Source organism: Magallana gigas, chromosome 7, assembly GCF_963853765.1.
Source record: "Magallana gigas chromosome 7, xbMagGiga1.1, whole genome shotgun sequence".
In the NCBI taxonomy this organism is placed as follows: domain Eukaryota; kingdom Metazoa; phylum Mollusca; class Bivalvia; order Ostreida; family Ostreidae; genus Magallana; species Magallana gigas.
This window is the reverse complement of record NC_088859.1, coordinates 25100975-25119197: the sequence shown is the minus strand read 5'-3', so window position 1 is coordinate 25119197 and position 18223 is coordinate 25100975. Positions and strand designations below refer to the sequence as shown.

The following is an 18223-nucleotide window of genomic DNA, read 5'->3' as shown; positions in this document are numbered from 1 at the left end:
GGTAAGCTATAGACCACCGCATTGCAGGTGGGTTGATAGAGACTGGGTATCCCCATATATTTCATTGGGCTATAGGAGGCTGCAGGGATTTACACGTTATTAACCTGAAATTTTTGTTTTCCAGGGAAGGGGCTCATGTGAATAGGGTTCAGGGGTGTATACATGATCAAGTGGGAGATGAGATTCCTCTGGCAAAGGCTCACGAGATTGTGGTAGAACCTGTGATATTCTTACCCCAATGCTGATAGAGCTGGAAGGGGCCTTAGGTGATGGGTCAGGACAGCCAGTAAAATACTGGTAACATTAATATTCCTCCCTGTTCAGCAATTTATTATTTACCCATCAATTTTCCCGTCTTGGTACTGTCGATTTTACAGAGTGTGATCCAATTTTCCAGATCCCCACACTGTGGTTTTCCGATTCTGAATCGCCACTCTTTGAAACTAATGATGTAGTATACATTACATAACGTCTGTACTTTAGCACGTTTTAAAAGAGTTTGTTTCAAAATAGCTTTGTTATGTAAGTAAACATTAAAAAGATAGTTTTGTAATTAAAACTTTTAAATGGACAAGGGTATAAAATAAATTTATCATTATGACAGTAACTTGATCCAAAGAGCCGGATCACGTCTCGTTGCCAGGCGCGGATCATCAGATTAAACTTGATGCTTCGCGTCTTGTTTGATCTGATGATCCACGCCTGGCAACTCGACGTGATCTGACTCTTTGGATCAAGTTACTGTTATAATAATATATATGTATCGATCCTCTTGTGGCTATGCTACTGGGTGACAACAACAAGGGGTTATGACACAAGCAGTACTTGTTCCCATTCCCTGTGATGTCTGAACTACTGACACTTGAAATCTAATGGCAACGTTCTCCCTCCCAGGAGGGGGATATGGTGGTGGTGTACAGCATGATGGGTCTACTACTTGGCACAGTGTTTCTATACTTTTGGGGAGGGGAGGCATTGTTGGATGAGACCTGGGGTTGCAAATCAACTGCCTGAAAAGTGTTGCCAATCAACCTGCTGATATACACACGCTTACTCTTGGGTAGTTGTGGAGAAATAGCAGGTGTGCTACCAAGGGCTGGTATGTGGGCTGTACAGGCTCAACAGGCATGGGATGGGGGAGGGACTAAAATGGGGGGCCTCAGATCCCCCTAAACCTTGGGGATAGAGTGGAGTGACTTCAATTGAAAGACTATTATAGAAAAAAAATACTAAGGCCAATATCGGTATGTATTGGAGTCTTGGGCTTTGAATTGGGTGCAAATATAGTGTTTGTATACTTAAACAGGGGTACTAGACTCACCGACATCAATACATATACCGGTAGCTCTGTAGTCTATCCACTGTTGACGTCTGCTATTAGAGAACGGGGGGGGTCTCTGGTCCACCTGCATGTGCAGGGGCCCCCGCTAGATGACATCATGGCCTGTTTACTGTTTAGGAAGTGGAATGACTTCACAAACACTACATAAGTATATGACATGACAATTAATCAAGACAAAGCATGGGACCAACACAGTGCAATATAAACAGTAACATTGGTATCATGATTCATGGTCAATTGTAAAACAAGAAAAAGTTTACCCTACTTATAATACTTCATCTCATAAATGACTGTATAATATGGAGAAAAATTGTTTTGTAGCAAGCATAAAAACACAATCTGAGGAGTTGGGTAGTGGGCAACTTTTACATAGAATTGAGCCTCTCTGAAAATGAGGACAGCTCTCATTTGTAATCATATATCAAGCAATTTGCTACAAAAAATTTCAATTTTAGTCATACCATACCTTTCGGGGTTCTAAAGAGTCCAATATTGAGGAAATATTCATATCTTTTTAAAATCTAACAGAAAAAATGGATCAGCTGTACTATTGATTTGTGATCTAAGCACTCTGTTAAAGTTTTAAGTTTAAGTGTATTACATATATTCAGGAGACTCCAGGTACCATACAACACATTTTAAAATGACAAAATACTGATTCAGAAATTCATTTTTATTTTTATCAAATGCAAATCATTCATTCTTGAAGTAAAAAAAAACCAAACAAACAATGCAAGTAACCACACACTACCAGAGCAGTAGTGTAAAAAAAATTCCCAGAGGGGGTTTACCCCACAAACATAATACATGTATCAGAAAAAATTAAACTATAGCCTTGTCTAACCCCAAAAACATTACTACCAGAGTACCAGTGTAAAACTAACCACTAGGGTACAAACACCCCCCCCCCCCTCCTGCCCTCAAGATAAAAACCACCTTTCCCTGCCTCATATCAGGAATGTACCAAGGGTATGTCAGTCTCTCTCTAATTATGCCTTATAATATACATGACGTATCTTATCCAAATCCTAATGCTGTGAAAAGTTGAACTTTGCAAAAAAAAAAAGTTATAGTGCAAGTTAGATCTACGTTAACTTAATGAAGATCTAATTGCAACATTTACTATACTATAATGACTCAACCTATCTGTATGACAACTACCCAATTTCTATTGAAGCATACACCATTTTACACCGTGTACAATAACTGTCAATATGACAGACAGATCATTCCTACATATTTACATGTGTATATATAATATACAGATTACAGTTGTACACAACATTTCTGTCAATATATGACAGATCTCAATATTTACATGTATATATAATATACAACTAAAACTGGACGGAGTGTCCATCAAACTGATCAAAAGTCTCAGTGTCCACACAAACCAGCACACTTGCAGAACTAAAAAAATATCTTTGACAGTTGTCTTAATTCTTCTGTGTTATAAGTGTCATAAAATCCTTCTAGGATTTATACACTAGTAATAAGTACTGCCTCTTGATTCCCAGTCAATACATGTACAGAAACGCTACAGAATACCGGTATGAGAGCACCGAGTTTTCTGAATTTTCCCACAAGACAAGTCTTTTCGACAGTTTTTCTTATGCAAGCACAGTGGTTCACATGATCAAAGCACTTTCTACCCGTATTGGTACCACAGCTTTATTGCTGAAAAGAGAAGAAAAAAGAAGGCAAGATAAGAACCATTAAAAAATTATCTTGAAAACTTTCAGTGCCCAACACATAATCAAATTCTTATTCACTTGTTAATAATTTAATATTAATTTCCTGTATGACCATCAGAATTAAACCTTGACCTTTAAAAATTTTTTTATCAAGGTCACAGACACACAGACAGACAAACTTTAGTACATCTATACTTACACATGAGTTCCTCCTTTAGTAGACAATGAAGGAGGTATCAAGCTCAGAATGCTGCACACACCGTCTCCTGGCAACCTTGTGCTTCCTTTGCTGGGGCAGTTTCTTTTGCTGCGGAACATTGAGGTGCATGGAGCGATGTCTGAAACGGGTGCGAGCCAGCCACTCAATCTGTTCAAAGAAGAGAATGATCACTTTAAATATGTAATTTTGAGAAGTTCTCCAATTCATATTACACCCTATCTAAACAATACCAATCATGAATACCTGCATTACATGCAGTTGATATTATAATATACATGTATACCATGGTAGTACTATGATAGTACTATTAATTATGAATATGACTACAATTATTGTTACTACATACAGTGTGGGTGGGTTGCGGGACAGTGGGCAACTCCCTTCTGTCTTCTGACTTGTTGATTGCACTCGTCAGTTTGTACTGTAAACCAAAACCAACAAAATGAGGTGAAATTCTCTTTGTTATATACACTGAGTCACATATTTTAAAATTTGTGTATTTTTAAATTGACACTGCATTTTTATCAATTGATGCATTTACTTAGGTCAAGTTATCATTATTAAAACTTTATAAACATAAATTTGGTTTGCTAGTTTTCAGAGAATCATATGCCAATTGAAATAATGCAAAACTGATGGATTATGACAAGTCAACTAGTAATAAGTTGTGGTAGAGATGATCTTAGAACATTGATATGAGGTCAACAATCATGAGAAATGATCACAAATCTCAGAAAGTCTTACATAGTCATTCATGTGCTCTTTCCATGCATGACGGAAGGAGACAAAAGATGGCTGTTGCTGTAGGACACAATAAAGCACAGAGTGAAAGAATAAAAGAGGAGAGAGAGAATGAAACAGTACACAGACATAGGGGAAAAGAAGGACTTTAAACAAAGGAAAGATAGACGGAGAGACAGAGAGAGGGACATTTTGTTACACTGTTTTACTAAAGAATTAACATTGAATTTTAAACAATAAGTCATATTGTGTACAGTGTACAATCCAAATTCATTATGTATTTCATAGAGTAATGTGTATTATAGTTAATATTAATATAATTACAGCTGTTGTTAAAATAGTTGTTAAAATAATAAATAGTATATAAAAAATGAAAAAAAATAGTTGTTAAAATAAAATGACCCTCCATCTGAGGGACAAAGCATAACTTTATAGTTTTCTACAACTGATAATGTGCTTGGGTGGGAGCGGGGGTGTCATGACTATTTTTTTTTAATCTGTCCAGACTACACGAGTACTCACACTAGATTTGATGTGGAGTTCCAGCAACACATCATACCACTGTCTCTCATTGGATTGATTAGATGAGGCATCTATGCTGTGCTGAAATTTTTAATATTTTACATTGATATTGTTTTTTTTAAATCAATCCAACCTGTATATATTTCTATTCAGCTTTTGTTTGGAAAATGGACATGAATGATAAATTAATCTATTAAAATTAAATGTGTCTTTCATCTTTTTATCTCTATGACAAAAGATAAGTATCGCACTGCTGAACCATATTATCCATTCTATGTCATCCCCCCCCCCCCCCCCCCGCGCCAATATATGGCCAATCATGTTGACTATTTAGGTCTTAGACCTATATAGATTCTACTTAATAAATATTTTTTGAAAGTATACTATTTTAGGCAATTGCATCATTTGATATCAATTGGACGTCGTGATATGAGAGAAATGCTGCTTCAGTAAATGATAATTTGACATCCATCATGGCGACATTTTGGACAAATATGGCATCCAGCATCGTGCGGAGAAGAATTCGCCTTATAAAAGGTTAAATTAATGCTCATGTGTTAAAAACAGTTGATTCTGAGAGTCATTACCCTCTTTGACGAGCTCTTGCTCTTTCTTTCGGATGATCGCTCTCTTTTCATAGTGAATTCTTTGATTTTTGCGCTCTGTGTAAAAACACGTCTGATCGCCACCGATCAAATTCAGTAACTAACGCGGTAACCAAAACGTAACGGTATATATACCTACAGCGATGACGTTACCCTTAACGACGTCATACACTGGATACCGGGGATAATTCATACGCCACACACATTTAACATACCTTCCACCAAATAGCATAATCCCTGTTGCAAAGTCGATGAATTGATTTTTGAGTCATTAATCATAAAATTTTACGTCATGAAATAAATTGAATATCGCGTTTGTTTTGGCGCACTTTATTTTTATAATGTTGAATAGAAAGTATAAAATCATCACATTGAAATTCATTTAAGAAATAAACAACGTTATTTAGTGAACATGGCGTTATGAATAGCAATTGCTCTGTTGGCATATTCCATGATGCGCGCTAGCGCATCATGGAAAATATGCCAGCAGAGCAGTTGCTATTCATAACGCCATGTTCACTAAATAATCGTTGTTTATTACTTATATTTGCATTTTACCACTCGCAGATACCCTGTATTAGCCTAGACCTTGACATTTAGCTATTACATCAAAAGTAAACATTCAGACTGTAATGTATCTTTTTAATTTACATAGAATCAATGATATGTTATAACAGTAATTCCTTTAAAATGTTATCAAAAACATGTTTTAATATTACATGTAAATACGTCAATTTTAATGGAGTTGGAGAAAAACACATGATGTATCGTATAGTGGTTTAAATCTATAACGTCATGGAAAAGTATATATAACGTTACACCTTTATGACGTCATAGTATACTGACAGAGCAATTGCGATTATAGAGAAATAATTGCAGCTCCTCCGTATGGGCTTACAGTGGGAAAGAACAATGGATATGCAAATATAACTCTATAGTCTGTCCCAAGTTATTGCTTCCATCGCTTTTTTATGATTTTTAATAAAATTACACATACCTGTGAAAGAAAAACAGTTGAAATCGTTAAAAGGGAATATATCCAAGATATCTTCATTGAACAATTATCCCTTTCCACTCAAAAAAATTCACAGGGACGAAAACAGATTCCTTACGGAGATTTATAATGGGGAATGTTTACATCTTTTCTCCATTCGGAATACACTCGGAATACATCGCGCAATTTTTTAACGTTATCATCCGGGCTTATTAATGGCTGTTGCAATGCAAAATCTCCGTAGACTTTCAATTTCGGGATGTGTATTGAAACCAGAAGGGGTAGAGGGGGCGTTTCAAAACAGATAATCTGGACATTTTTTATATTAGTGGATGAACGTAATTTGAGCACAAAGGTATTTACTATTATTGAAATATCAAGCAAAAAGTGGTGGAAGCAAAATCTCGGGACAGAGTATAGAATGTGTGAAAAAGGTTATGAAGTTTACTGTTTAATACAGTAGTTATTAACATACCTTAAAAGCACATGTACAGACTGTTACTGAGCCTTGTTTTTCTCCATTTCTTATTATTTCTTGTTCCTCTTTTACATTATGAAACTTAAAGTTTATTTGTTTTTTTCTTCTCCATTCTTCCCTACTTCTGCTGCATTCGCTAATGTTCTTTTTTTTAAAGTAAGAACGAAAAAAGATCACGATATTAAGGAAGAAAAGAGAGTTTCGTTCAAAATGGTATTTGACGCTTTTTGATTTCAATAAGGACAAGAAAGCAACATAAAATCACCTAGCTGCAGGTCTGTGGTTCCCGGTCTGAAAAAAATTCAGATGGATGACCTGGGACTCCGACTTTTTCCAGACTTTTTTCCAGACCGGGAGCTACAGACTATCACAGTTTAAAAAAAATCAAATTTAAATCTTTAAGATAAATATTGCAAAACCCCAGAGAGATTTCGAACACTTGATGCAAAGTTCACTATGTAACAAATTTTGCAATGTTGTGAAAAGGAAAAAAATAAAAGATTCCATTTTGTTTTACTCAATATTTCCGTTATTTTTCCAATAAACGGTAAGTCATCCATTCTCCATGAAGGTGTTTATGGAAAATTTTAGGTATCAATTTTTTTTTTATTCATTGGCTACCAGTATATAAAATTCTTTTAACCAAGTTATACGAGTATAACCTTGGTTGGGGCAGTTTACGCATTATAAGCGTAAACTGTTTCAAACCATTTTATATCGTATAAAACTAATAAATATTGAATTCATTGCTTATAATTTAATTTTTTTACTCTTCATTGTAGATAAAAACGGTCATTTGGCCTTTAAAATGACGTAAAATTGTACAAAATTCAAACGTAACGTCGGGCGTATTGATACGTTTTTGACGTTAGTCTTACTATGGCGTAGGCAACATTCTTTATATGATATAAAATAATTTTTAAGCCAATCAGAAAGTGCGTTACAACCAGAATTAAATTATTAAGGTATAAATCACATTTGCAGACAAGGCAAGAAGTTAAAAATATAAGCAATAAATCATTATATTCTTCTGAAAGATATCGTCTCATAACTGCAGCGGTGTGTGCACACAAATTTTCATAACGCGCTAACGCGCGTTACTCATTTTGTATGAACATCTTCGCTAGCCATACTTCCACATCTAAAGAAGTTGAACTGGGGCTCATCAGTGACACGAGGCTGGCAAATATATTGAAACATGGATAAGACTTATTCTTTATTATAGGGATGTAGGCATCTGGCGTTATGATACATCACATGCATTTATCTGGCGTGCCTTTCGTACTAAGTTAGTAGCCGGGAAATACATGTATTTTTCATTTAAAAATTATATCGTCAGGTGCCTGTGTCACGTAAAGATAAATTTGGCTATTTGAACAGTAATTAGGACTGTTAACATAATCAGGTAAAGGACTTCTGCTGACTCCAGAATACACAGCTATCAGCCGCTGGCAAGAAAGGTTAACCCAGGTGATTTACTTGACTATAGGCAAGTGTTTTCTAAAAATGAGTTATAGTCACTAACTAAACTAGGTCTCTTTATCCTCTCAGTGATCTGAGATTGCAGCCGATATTCGGAACCTTTTAAGATATTCGTGTCCAATTTAATTCTCCAAAATGACAACTATAAATGAATTGTAGTGGAATAAACTGAACTTATTCTATTTTACAACGATTGATAAACTTGTTAAGTGGGAAAAATGTTTATCTATAAAATGGAAGTTTAAAATATTTTTGACTCTTTCAAGTACAAGGCAACTCTTGATGGCTCGAACTTCGAACGCTCGAAGTGAGTCTAGGGTCCCGATTTTCCCCCTATATAACCAGAGACGTAAATAACTAATTACTTATGTCTCTGATATAACTAAGCAAATTTACCCTTGATTTCTCGAACTCTTTATCTCTCGAAACCCTTGATCCCTCGAAGTCAAACTGCGGTCCCGTTATTCATCATCTATTGTATTTTACTCTCGATACCTCGAAAATGATAGAACATAAAAAAGAAAGCGTCATTTAGCTCATGAATCTGAACATGGGAATCACGTGAACTTGTCAGGCATTTGTCGTGAAATGTTTTCTTAAACACACCTTCATTTTAAACCAATTTTAGTACAAAACATCTAAGAATTAAGAACTTTCAATGGACAATAATGAGAAGATACTGAAAAAGTGGAATTTCCATGAGAAAGCATTAACAAAATTATTCATAGCAGCATTATCAGAAGGTTGTAAAAAAATTGCCCCTACAACAGAAGTGAAGTGTAAAAAGATCTGAGTGACACAGTATTCACCATTTTAACAAAGACCTAAGAATTTCGGTACCTGATGTAAGTTCAAAATGACGCTGGTATAAAGTGAAAACCGATTGCGTGGTATAAGCTCAAAAGCTATAGTCTGTCCCAAGTTATTGCTTCCATCACTTTTTGATGATAAATCATTTTTTTTTTATAAAAACACACATACCTGTGAAAGAAATACAGTTGAAATCAATAAAATGGAATTTATCCAAGATATATTCATTGAACAATTATCGTTTTTCACTCATAAAAGTTCACAGGAACGAAAACAAATTTCTTACGGAGATTTATAATGGGAAATGTTTTCATCTTTTCTCCATTTGGAAGTACTCGGGTTACCTCGCACAATTTTTCAACGTTATCATCCGGGCTTGTTAATGGCTGATGTAATGCAAAATACCGGTATACTTTCTTTTTCAAACTTGAAGCGGTAGAGGGGCGTTTTAAAACAGATAATCTGGACATTTTTCCTATTAGTGGATGAACGTTGTTTGAGCACAAAGGTATTTAATATGATTATCGAAATATCAAGAAAAAAGTGGTGGAAGCAAAAACTCGGGAAAGAGACGAATCTTTATTTCAGAGAACCATTGCTGATTGGCCAGCAATGAAATAGACAGGCCGATGTCACATTGCTGTTACAACAATCCCGTTAAGAAGAAAATTAATAGACTTCTTCGTTAAATGTTTATAATTTTCAAGAACTAAATGCCGTTTTTTTTTATCTTGAGAAACCTATCATGAGAAACAAGGATCAGAATGACAAAAAAGAAAAAAAATGAAAAAAAAAACCGTATTAGCTCTGAAAATCAAGTTATAATAAGTCAATCATCTAAGTTAGCGCGCCACGTTGACGCGTTGTATCTGAAGGTTTTTTATTTGAACAGTGGTCTCCTTTTTTGTACACTTGTTCCTGGTGACAAGTGGTCTTTATCTTGACTGGAATTTTAAGTTCACAATCGAAGGCCTATATTATGACACAACGGTATCTGTAATTTATTGTCGAATATATATATATATATATATATATATATATATATATATATATATATATATATATATATATATATATATATATATATATATATATATATATATATATATATCAATTAAATACACATGTAAATTAAAAAAGAGTGTGGTTTTGAAAAGATGGAAAAATGTAATTTTACAATTTTTTTTTAATATTTCACAATTTTTTGATATATTTTTCAATATATTTTGCATTTACAACTATAAAAGCTGTAAGCTAACATAGCATGCTTTTGTTTGATGGTTTAGATTGGCATTTTTTATTTGAACTAAACAAATGTATGCATAAATTACAACCATGGAATAATGAAATATGCTTTAGATAAACTTCACTTTTACATCGTACATTTACAGTTGTTCTGTCTCTACCATAGTCTATAAAAGGGCATGGTCACGATTTTGTTCAAAAATTATTTTTCCGATTTTAATGTTTACAATGCTTCAGAAAGGCAGTTTTAATAGGCAACCAAACTTTGAGTCCCGTTTGTTGAGTTATAGGCGAGTTACAGAGCTTACAATTCTTTACTGTTTAAACAAAGCCTCTGTTAACATTTTGAATGATAATGTGACAAATTCCAATTTTAGACCTAAACTGAATATGTAAAACGGTTGGAAGTGTTTAAAAAATTGAATTATTCATCTTGAGATAAAAATCATTTTGAGACGATACATAATTGTTTTTCTGAGTACTCAAATGAAATACTATAGCTACTAGAAGAATTTGCATATACGAGTATATTTTTAATCTATTTATTTCGTTTTTTATTAAATCCGAGGTAAAACAAATGAAATCAACGAAGAAATAAGGCTAGAGTATCTATATCACGTGGTGGTTTTTTTGGTGTTTTTTTTTTATTAATTTATGAATTGGCAATGAACATTCGATTCCATAAATATTGATAAAAAAATCAATAATTCATCGATGAATAAATTTAAAAAATGAACGTTGTAGATTCCAGTGTCAATAACGGTCACTCGTTTCTGGTAAAATTTGCCCCATAATACAGGCCTAATGTTATAAAGTTATTGCAATATTATATAGGGTAAACTTTTATTACAGAAAAAACTACCGGTGTTGATCTATGTATGATGAAAAATATAGTTTACTTCCTCAGAGAAATCACAAAATATAAACATAAAAATAAAAATGAAATTTTTAAAATTCCAGAAACGCCAATGTTTACTTGATAGTTTCTTTAAACATGGTACAAACCTACAGCCTACCCCTTCTCGATTAACAATGGAATCTCGAGGGGGGGGGGGGGTTGGATGCAAAGCTTTATATATAGCTCTGTGATGGCAATTAAATTACTACGGCCCACAAAAATGCTAATGAAGTTTATATGCTCTCTCTCTCTCTCTCTCTCTCTCTCTCTCTCTCTCTCTCTCTCTCTCTCTCTCTCTCTCTCTCTCTCTCTCTCTCTGAATGTCATGTAATCCATATCAACAATCGCAACTTCTCGGGCCTTTCCTGCAAGCTCGGAAAAACACTCGAGCAATCGCAACTTCTCGGGCCTTTCCCGAAAAACAGCCTGCCGGAAAGGCCCGAGAAGTTGCGATTGCCATATCAAGGAAGTAAATTACTAATCTCGTAAAGTCTCGTTTAAATCTTGCATTCCAATGTCTGTCGTATGAACTTTGTCCATTACACAGGTAAAGAATTATGTATTTTATAATAAGAAAAGAACAATTTACATATCGAATTGTGTAATAACTGAAGTAGAATAACTATAAGTCAATCTTTGGAGCGACTTCCGTAATTTAGTAACTGGTGTTCGGACGTGGACGAAGGATCATGCTAAAGTTAAAAACTTTTTGACAGAAACCAACTGAAGGAGCGAAGACAGAGGAAGATTCTGAATGTAACACCCTTAAAGAAAATGGTCATCTCCAAAAGTTCAAAAGTGCAGGAGTGTGTGCATCTGTATATAACTGCGGTATTATTAACGGCATGAGAGAGTTGTACGGATGTGAGTCTTTGACCCAAGTCTACATCTTTTTGATTTGGCTGGCAAAGGTGTTGGAAATTTTTCCACATTTACTTGCCTATGACGATGCTTGTCATCTAAAAAAATTCATAATGAATCCGATCAGGGCAGAGAAAAGTGAATACTCCAAATTTTTGACAACACTACGCATTGTTGTTGACAAAATGCATTTTGCAAATCATGTTGATAAATGGTGTAGAAGAAATGTCAACCCATACACTGATGATTTGTTCAAACACATTAACACGGAAGCATGTGAACAAACTTTTCAGTTTGTGGCTAAGTTTAAGTTTGCAACGAAACACATGTCCTGTGGGAAGTACAACTTGTTTATGTTGAAAATTTCAGAAATGTATAATAATGATAGGTTGGTAAGAAACAGGAAAAGAATCAAAGAAGATAAGTAAGTGAAATTAAACATTATTGGTGGTAATAATCATAATGAATAAATTGACAGATGTATTGTAGATCGATGTATTTAATTTAAAATGTAAATGATATATTTGCTTTCAAGTTGTGTAATAATCGTTAATAAAATGGAAATGGATGTATGCATTTGTAATTTGTATTTGTAAACAAAAAGCAATAACAAATTTAAAACGACAATGTTAACAATGTAAACGTGAAAGAAATATCCATAATGTAGACAATGTAAATTTGATATTGGTTCAACATTGCGATGTCGACAATGTTGACGATGTTAACAGAAAAAAAATATCGGCAATGTTGACGATGTAAACTCGATATCGGTTCAACATTGTCGACGTTGCGATGTCGACAATGTCGACGATGTTAACGGCAAAGAAATGTCGGCAATGTTGACGATGTAAACTCGATATCGGTTCAACATCGTCTACATTGCGATGTCGACAATGTTGACGATGTTAACAGAAAAAAAATATCGGCAATGTTGACGATGTAAACTCGATATCGGTTCAACATTGTCGACGTTGCGATGTCGACAATGTCGACGATGTTAACGGCAAAGAAATGTCGGCAATGTTGACAATGAAAACTCGATATCGGTTCAACATTGTCGACGTTGCGATGTCGACGATGTTAACGGCAAAGAAATATCGGCAATGTTGACAATGTAAAATCGATATCGTATCAATATTGTATACATCGCGATGTTGACGATATCGAAAAAGAAATATGCATTGGACATGAATGCATGCATGTACCCCGCCTCATAACTGATATAAGGGAAACCAGTCTCTGTGAATAGAAACTACCACAAAGTCGTAATATTTAGGCGATTTTCAATTAACATATGGTATGTGTACTAAGAGATCGGAAATAATAATTTAAAAAAAGACGGGAAAAAATTATGGTGGGGGGGGGGGGTTGGTTATACCTATGAAACAGCTCAAATTTTAAATGTTAAAAAAGCATGTTGGGAATATATTATGTTGGTTTATGTGTCATTTTGTTTGTTTTTCTTTTTAAATGTAAAGCAAGGTTGATCAATTCTTAACAAGATAAATTTTAAAGTGGAAACACTATATCTATGATATATATTTAACAAATTATTCTCAGCTTCAAAAATGAAAACATGCTATAAATTAGCAGACAATGTGCAAAAAAAGGCCATTAATGATTGCTATTTTATTCCACGTGATGAAAAAATAAAACTATGGATAGATTTTTTCCTTTGCTGTTCAAACCACTGAATAATAAGGTTTTTGTAGATGTATTTTTATTGATTTACGTGGATTTTCAAAGAAATAAAATAAAAACTGGGTTTCATAAATCATTGGGGTGTTTATTTGTAGTTTAGGGGTACTGATGTACCTATAAAAATCCTTTTAATTTGAGCCACCAAGAATTCTTTTTTTTTTTTTTTTTTTTTTTTTTTTTTTAATTTATTTTACTCTCAAGAAACATAATAAATAAATTCAATACAGTTTTTTAAATATTCTTTCACGCATGCTCACTCTCTCACACTCAATCTAATTGGTAGAGGCTGCTTAAATTGAAAAAATAACAAAAGAATTAAACCAAAAAAAACAAAAAACAAAAGAAAAACAAAAACAAAAAAATCATATGGTAAATATAAAAGAGTAAGAATATTAGAACGGATGAAAGCACATAAATTGGTAATTAATGAACAAAGTGTTAATTAAGACAAATAACATGACTAAGATTGAATCATAGTGTCAAAGATAGAATACCAGGGTTGCCAGGTATTGACAAATTTTTGCATTTCAAAATTTTTACAAGCTATATATTTTTCAACCTTGTATTTGTTAAATAAATAAGATAAAAGTCCAGAAAGGCATGGCAGTTTGCCTTTTTTTTAAACAAGTAAACAAATATTGTTTCGAACATAGAATAATTAAATTAATAACTTTGTTGTTTTTAGACATTGGAAGTTCACCAAACAAAATATTAACTACATTAAAACCAAGTCTTAAGGACGTTGCATGGTAAATATGCAAGCTTAGGTTGCTCCATATTGTGGATACTTTTTCACAGTTTATGAAGACATGCTGAATTGTCTCAACTTCATGTTTACAAAATGAGCAACAGTCAGAGGACACCACCTTAATTTTCTTTAAGTAATGATTCACAGGTAGAATTCTATGAAGTAATCTAAATTGTAACCATTGTAGCTGAGTGTCTTTGGTTGTTTTAAAGCATACATTAAAAGCATCATTAACACATATGTTGGCTCCATATTGAACTAACTCTGATTCCCACTTGGATATGGAAGTAGGAATTACATTACAAGAGTTTAATTGTCTATACACTACATTAGTACCTTTATTATGCAACAACAAAGATTTATAATATATTGGAATGTATGGAGTAATAAACCCTTGAGCCACCAAGAATTCTTAATGGTTCCTCAGTACCTAAATATAATATATCCAAACTCTCTTCTTAACGACTAACATGAACTATCATCCATGCAATTCTTAACTGTAGAACTTAATTTCAATAAACAATCTTTACAGATGGCAATTTCCAAATCCCAAATACCATTCACAGCCCAGCACTACTTGGTGTGTGGTACTGAAGAGTGTGAGAAAAACTGTCAGTTTTACTGCAATGATTGTCACCGACCATTGTGTGAACAATGCAGAGATGTACATCAGAAGAGCTTGGAAACCAAGAACCATGAAGTGGCCCCTTACCACCAACGCAAAAGACAACTTCCTGAAGTAAAATGCCAAACCCATGTAAACAGATATGTAGACATGCTTTGTGAGCAATGCCAAGTTCCAGTATGTTCAAAATGTGCAACCAAAGACCATGGTGGACACACATTTATAGATTTAGAAACAGTGTATGCAGAAAAATGTGCCATCTGTCTGAATGAAATCAATAAAATTGAAGAATATTTCCTCCCAACTTCACAGGATTTGCTTGAATCCACAAAAAATGATTCTACAGAAATAAAGAAGATAATGGAGAGCTTACGCACAACCATAAGGGCCGCAGCAGAGTCTCTTAAAAGTATGGTGGATGCCGTGACATCAGATAATATAAAACAAGTCAATGAGCAAGAAAAGTCTCTCCTTCAGCTATTAAATGCCCAAGAGAAAAAGTATAATGATTACATTTCTTATATTAACGAACATGTCAAAAAGTTCCATGGCTACCTTTTTTCTAAAAATCTTCAAATCCTGATGAGCGAAATTACAAAGAATCTTAAAATAGATCCTATACCAGTCACCACCAAACCAGTCCCTCCAGTATTTACTGCTGGTCAATACAGCAAGGAGAATGTCTCCAAACTACTGGGTAGAGTAACTGTTCCTGACACTAAACCAGAGGTCAGAGAAATAAATCCCATGGAGACCGTCTCTACACAGTTGAAACCTACAGAACAACAGAGGAAACAAGACAGAGAGAAATCTGACATGAAACAAACACTGTCTCTGTCTCCCTCTGTCACCAAGGTCAGGGAGTACACAGTACCAGGTGTTAAGTGTGTATGGCATATATCACTAGGTAAATCAGGCAGACTCTGGGCAAGTAATAATAACGGTAACCTTGTCCATACAGATCTACAGGGAAATCAGCTACAGAAGATACAAAGCAGTGATAAATATGGCTACCACACAGTCACACAGGACGGGGATCTGATTTTTACAGACAAACACAAAAAAGTCATCAAAATGATAACACAGGATAATACAATGACTGAATTCATTAAAACAGTAGACTGGGAACCAATAAGTATACACTCCTCCCACATCAACGGGGACATACTGGTGGGGATGATAAAGGATGGAAAGGCTAAAGCCACCAGGTACAACAAGAGAGGAGAAGAAATACAGAACATACAGAGGGACAACAAAGGACAGAAACTGTATAGTGATCCACACTACATCACAGAAAACATCAATGGTGATATCTGTACATCAGACTTTGACAAACGAGCTGTAGTGGCAGTGAATAAATCAGGAAAATATAGGTTTTCCTACACAGGTCAGGGGTCATTGTTTCTTCCCTGTGGTATCTGTACTGATCTCCTTGGTCACATCATTGTCTGTGATGGTTGCAGCAACATAGTTACCATCATGGATCAGGACGGCCAGTTCTTATCTCTACTACTCACACCACAACAAGGTATATATCCCTGTGGTCTGTGTCTGGATGATGAAAACAATCTCCATGTGGGACAACTTGACACCAACACAGTGGCAGTGTACAATTATCTACAGTGATAATTATCTGGTTCTGACAATGTGCAAGAAAGGAATAATATATTGTTAATTAACTGGATTTTGTGTGATAAATTACACGTATTTTGATATTTGTAAATATTATAAGTAAATGTGTATTCAATTATTCTTATTTCATAAAACAGTACAAATTACTGGTACTGTCATGTTCCATATAGTTTAAACTTAAAAAACTAGTTTATGTACATTAAAAAAAAAATAAAAAGATATTTTTGGTGGGCAGGAAAAGATTTATCCAAAATGAAACAATATATTCTTGATTTTTGTGCAAATATTATAGACCTTAGTAGTCTTTTATATTACTGGTACTATTATACTGGCCACATGTAAACTTATGGAATAATAAAGGCTAATTTGACATACTCTCCAATTACATGTATACTGTAATCTTTCTACCGATAAGTGAGACACAGGTTTTCAGATTTTCCCTTCTCACCTTAATATGTTGCCTTATTTATTTATTGATTTATTATTGTTATTAAGTCTGATTATTTTTTATTTATTTAAACAAAGCTAAAGGTTAAATTATGAAGTTTGTATGGCAAATTATTTCCACCACCTCTCGATCTCACCACTCCAATTTTTTTCACTAAATCCGGGTTTTAAGAGATAAGAGCAAGTCAATTTATTTGAATGAAAATTATGTGATATCCATTTTTTGTGCTTCAAGGGACACAGACTTTCTTGTAAGAGAGATAACCCCGTTATGACTTAATCATTCCTTTTAATAGATTTTTTTTTAAAATCGTGTCAAACTTTATTCCGCTAAGTGTGATGAAGTTGTGCAAACATTTTTAAAGGAATTGTCATATTGTCAATTCTGTATTTACTGCCACCCGGTAAATTCAAATTTTACAACATGACATTGTTATTGATTTCTGCAACTTATTATTTCCATTCACCCCACGAAAATGAATACGGGATAACGAGCCTAAAGTTTTCTAACCAATCGGATCAGCCTGTCTGGCCAGTTAGAATGAACATTATTAATTACACGTACAAGAAATTTTGGAATATATTCTGAATTCTGATTATTTAAGTCTCTGGGACAGAGGTAAATAAATATTAAAACGTGTAAAAATTGAACTTACAGCATAACATCAAATCTTAGGCAAAATGTTATAAATAAAGACACGTTTCTTATGTCTTAATTAATGGAGTTGGAAAGCTGTATAATGCTGAATAAACGATTTATCGATAACAAAGTTTAGAATACATGTGTCTTTTACTAATTAACAATTTTTTTTTGTTAATGAGTCCATGACTATTGACCAAACAAATTGTTAATTAGTAAAAGACACATGTAATTAAGTTCAAATTGCGTGGACACATGTATTTCTTAACAGACAGATCCTTTAATTAATGAAAATTAAACATTACTACATGTACCATAAACAAAAAAAAACGACAGCAGTGATGTTTATTGATTAGTCTCATTATTTTTTCTCGTGGAAATTGACAAGAGGGAAATCGATTTCCTTTATTTCTTTGAAATATAAAAAATGTAACAATTTTATCAATTCTGAAATACTTTAACAGCCTTATAAAACTTTTAACAGGTATACGTAGCATCGGGGAAGGCCTGCCCCCCCCCCCCCCCCCCCACACACACA

General features: G+C 34.0%; 2 protein-coding genes across 8 annotated transcripts; one reads left to right on the top strand and one right to left on the bottom strand.

The window, feature by feature from the left end:
- Positions 1 to 2185: 2185 nt before the first annotated feature.
- Positions 2186 to 5422, bottom strand: LOC117684365 (uncharacterized). Of its 6 annotated transcripts, none has more exons than XM_066066618.1 (6): positions 5340 to 5422; positions 4520 to 4600; positions 4001 to 4057; positions 3603 to 3677; positions 3236 to 3403; positions 2186 to 3019 (listed from the first exon to the last, which is right to left on the bottom strand). In XM_066066618.1, exons 1-5 carry the CDS (start codon positions 5394 to 5396, stop codon positions 3251 to 3253), a joined length of 423 nt encoding a protein of 140 aa, XP_065922690.1. In that variant the 5' UTR covers positions 5397 to 5422; the 3' UTR covers positions 2186 to 3019; positions 3236 to 3250. The 6 variants fall into 6 exon arrangements, with proteins under 6 accessions (XP_065922690.1, XP_065922689.1, XP_065922691.1 ...); XM_066066617.1 differs by having other exon boundaries at positions 5264 to 5382; XM_066066619.1 differs by lacking the exon at positions 5340 to 5422 and adding an exon at positions 5107 to 5256 and having other exon boundaries at positions 2191 to 3019.
- A 6062-nt stretch (positions 5423 to 11484) lies between these two features.
- LOC105348982 (E3 ubiquitin-protein ligase TRIM71) lies at positions 11485 to 16980 on the top strand. 2 transcript variants are annotated; one of them, XM_066066872.1, is made up of 2 exons: positions 11485 to 11578; positions 14874 to 16980. In XM_066066872.1, the coding sequence occupies exon 2, from the start codon at positions 14874 to 14876 to the stop codon at positions 16590 to 16592; it is 1719 nt and encodes a 572-aa protein (XP_065922944.1). In that variant the 5' UTR covers positions 11485 to 11578; the 3' UTR covers positions 16593 to 16980. The 2 variants fall into 2 exon arrangements, with proteins under 2 accessions (XP_065922944.1, XP_065922943.1); XM_066066871.1 differs by lacking the exon at positions 11485 to 11578 and adding an exon at positions 13087 to 13189.
- The last annotated feature ends 1243 nt before the right edge of the window (positions 16981 to 18223 follow it).